General features: G+C 36.0%; 1 protein-coding gene across 1 annotated transcript; it reads right to left on the bottom strand.

Annotated features, from left to right (window-relative positions):
- Positions 1–2,344: 2,344 nt before the first annotated feature.
- LOC112650349 (olfactory receptor 13C8) lies at positions 2,345–3,304 on the bottom strand. The gene has a single exon (XM_025433100.3). The coding sequence runs from the start codon at positions 3,302–3,304 to the stop codon at positions 2,345–2,347; it is 960 nt and encodes a 319-aa protein (XP_025288885.3).
- Between the last annotated feature and the right edge of the window lie 699 nt (positions 3,305–4,003).

The raw sequence follows: 4,003 nt of genomic DNA, 5'->3' as shown, positions 1-4,003 counted from the left end.
ATTTATTTGTGTATGGAAATCATAGTCTGAGCAAATATATTATTTATGCTCTGATTCACTACATTTCTCAAGCAGAGAATTGCCTATTTTATTGCTTTTAAAAGATACCTTAAGACAGACTAAGCACTTGATATGAATATTCATTTTCCAGAAGTAAAAGCTGAGTGACACATTCAAACATCTAAGGAGATGGCACTACTGATTCTAGGTTATAGAGAAAAAATGAAAATTGAAACCAATACTGGAAGAAACTAAGGAACTTCCATTGTCAGAGTGAAGAACCATAGCTGGAGTGATGCTTAAGGAACAAGCAACAAGTAGGGAAGCTCAAAGCTCTTATCATCAACCAGCTTTCCATTCTCCAGTAACTCTTTGGGAAGAATTTAACAGAAGCTAACTAGCAAAGGGGAAATGGGTTTTCAGTGACCCAATCCTACACAAAATGGAGCATAGAAAAGTGGATTTGAATTGAGAGGCAGTAGGTTAATAGCATTAAAATTACCCATAAAAAATAAGGATGAAAATCTTGTGCCTGCTCAAAGCTTTCTGAGCTATTAAAGTTCACTCAACACTCGTTCTAATAAAACAACCAATATTTCCAGGCACTATTTAGTACTATGCATGTATTAATCTTATAGTAACATTAATTACCCATTAACAAAAAAGGAAGATATTATGGGCTTACTCTTAGAATTTAGAAGTAGTTATAGTCATACTTTAGATTTGTATTCTATATTTCAAATTCCATAGACTCTTCAAAGGGCTAGATAAAAAGAATGCTTTCTTCTATTGGTATATGTGACTCAGTTGCTTCCACAGAAATGGGGCTTCCATCCTCATACTGGCACTGCTCCATATGGTTGCACTCTTTAATCATTCGAGATTAAGTCACCTCAATTTGGGGCCATTTTTTTGTCTTATTGCCAACACCAAAATCCTATAACTCTTTAGTTTATTGAGCGACTTGACTCTTTCTTTGGCTGCTTCTTATCCTTTTATTGCAATTTTTGTCAATTACCAGTTCTATCTAGTTCTGTTACTGCTTAGGGACTATGTGGTCCAATGCAAAGTAGGAAAATAGTTCTCATTACAACCTCTGTCTTGTCAAAGTCCAAGAGGGACTGTGCTACCATGTCACTTCTATTTTATTACGTTAAAACTTAGGATGCACTACCGGGGTCCCTTTTAGTTACCTTGTAAGTCTCATTATAAACCAAATCCAGGTAAGTTATGGTAGCTAGTTAACAAAACCTTTTCCTCTACATTATAATACACATCACATAGAAAATAAAAGGTAATATTTAAACTATTAGGGGAGTTCATATTTCACTGCCAATATATTTTATTTTGAAAATACTACATTGAATCAGCTTTCTTTTTGAATAACCTTTGTTGCCTTGGATGTGACAGACATACATTCCTACTCTTATACAAAGTACAGTTCATTTATTTATTAAAATAAATATTTATGTTTACTGAGGCTCTATTATGTGCCAGGATCTATTCTGGGTCTTTGGGATCAGGTAGGGTAATAAATAGACAAATTCGTATGCTCAGAGAGCTTATATGGTAGACACAAACAGTAAATAAATGAATAAATTAAAAATGAATATATAATAAGCAATGTGGCAATTAATATTATTTTGCATAATTAGTTTAAAAATATACTTATTTTAGGTTTTGGAGAATATCTAGTACACTTTATTTTTTTACTGAACATTTACTTCTTCCATATTATAAATTTCTGTTTCAATATTATTGTGTTTTTTAAAAAGTTTTTATTTTAATTCCAAATAGTTAATGTACAGTGTTATATTAGTTTCAGGTGGTTTTAGTATACCTTTGCCTGTATCATTTTCTAAAGGTTTAAGAGCGACTATATTTTGCTGGGGCTTCTTAAGAGATTTTCAACAATTTGCATTTCCATAACTATTTTTTTTTTCCATAACTATTTTTTAAATTTTTTTTTAAATTTTTATTTATTTATGATAGTCACAGAGAGAGAGAGGCAGAGACATAGGCAGAGGGAGAAGCAGGCTCCATGCACCGGGAGCCCGACGTGGGATTCCATCCCGGGTCTCCAGGATCGCGCCCTGGGCCAAAGGCAGGCGCTAAACCACTGCGCCACCCAGGGATCCCCCATAACTATTTTTTAAAACCACAAGCATGTTTTATTTCTGCCGTTAAAACAAAAAAACTAATAGTAACAACAGCCACCAAAATAGTTCTCTCAGATGATTTTGAATGCCATGTGGTGAATTTGTTTTCACATGGTAATTTTTTCTTTTTGAATTTAGTATCTATAGCAGCTTTGGCTGCTCAGCCATGTAGTGTAAATCAGTACTCATATTCCATCAGAGTTTCTTCTCCCCAACATGTTCTTCACAGCAGCCTTTACATCCTTGTTCCTCAGACTATAGATGAGAGGATTGAGCATGGGAGTCATTACTCCATAGAAGAGAGAGATGAGGACCTCAGTGATGTCTTGGTTATTGGCACCAACAGAGCTTTTAGATTTGGGCTTTGCGTACATGAAGAAGATGGTTCCATAGAATATAATCACTACTGTTAGGTGGGCTGAGCAAGTGGAGAAGGCCTTATGTTTTCCTTCAGTGGAAGGGATCTTCAGAATAGTGGTGAGAATAAAAATGTAAGAGATAGAAATTACTAGCAGTGGAATAACCAGAACCATCAGATTTGACCCTGCCATACTGATCACATTGATTGAAATATCAGCACAGGCCAGTTTTAGGATAGCCAGAATTTCACAGACAAAATGGTTAATGACATTATTAGCACAGAATGGCAACTGCATCGCGAGAGATGTCTGCACCACTGAGTCAATAAGCCCAGTGACCCAGGATCCAACTGCCATGGGCATATAGGTATTTTTGCTCATGATGACAGGGTATCTCAGTGGGTAGCAGATGGCTATATAGCGGTCAAGTGCCATCATGCCTAGAAGCACACACTCTGTGGCCCCCATGGCAAAGGAGAGAAACATTTGCACCATGCACCCAGAGAAGGAAACCCTTTTCCTTACTCTCAGAAAGTTGTCAAGAATTAGTGGCACAGAGGAACTTGTATAACAAATGTCCAGGAACGAAAGATTACAGAGGAAGAAATACATGGGGGTGTGCAAGTGAGAATCATAGATGATTACTGAAATAAGGACTCCATTTCCTAGAAGGATCATCAGGTACATCCACAAAACTAGCACAAAGAAAACTGTCTGGAGCTTTGGGTGGGCAGAAAGCCCAACAAGGACAAATTCTGTCAACATGGAATCATTGGTCCTTTCCATATTACATTTACCCTTTCTCCAACAGCACTCTGTAGAAGATAGAACAGAAATTTGTTAATACAGTATCTGCAAGAGCTATCTCTTTTAAGAATAATATTCTGTGTTACTGCAGTTCTATATTTGGATGTAACAATATAACTCTGGGGCAGGTTTCTTACTGTAAACCCAGGCCTTTAGAGTAGGAATCCTAATCTGATTGTCTCAAGGTTAAGGAAAATACATTTAATTATAAAAAAATTAATCCCCAAACCAGTTTATTTCCATCCCTACTAGTTCTGCCTTTTAACGTATTGACTGCAAATCGGTGGTCTGTAGTCAGGATGCAACAGAGAGATGTGTTTTGTTTGAAAGTCTTTTGTACACTATGTTTTACATTTGAATTAGATGTCAACATTTTACAAGCAAGAGGTATGGTATAAAAATATGTATTTTCAGCTTGTCTTCAAATAAATTGAAATATTTAAAATCATTAGACCTATTTCCATCATGGAGCTCAATTACAACTTACTCATTGGATTTGAGGCATGTTCTCCATTCCACCAGATTACCCTCCTCTCTTTCTTACTGCTTGTCACTGGAGGTGAATATTAGTTGCCAATTAGCATGTTATTCTCAGTTGATTTCAATTATTCATAATGCCTGATGGGATCATATATGTATTTGAATTTTTGATGCACAGCTGCAGGGTCAACTTACCAG

The sequence above is a fragment of the Canis lupus genome, chromosome 11 (genome assembly GCF_003254725.2).
Source record: "Canis lupus dingo isolate Sandy chromosome 11, ASM325472v2, whole genome shotgun sequence".
NCBI classification, from domain to species: domain Eukaryota; kingdom Metazoa; phylum Chordata; class Mammalia; order Carnivora; family Canidae; genus Canis; species Canis lupus.
The sequence above is the reverse complement of the archived record's forward strand: the minus strand, read 5'-3'. Positions and strand labels throughout refer to the sequence as shown.

Excerpts from the sequence above, each read along its gene's own strand:
- LOC112650349 (XM_025433100.3), bottom strand. The coding sequence starts at position 3,304 with ATGGAAAGGACCAATGATTCCATGTTGACAGAATTTGTCCTTGTTGGG.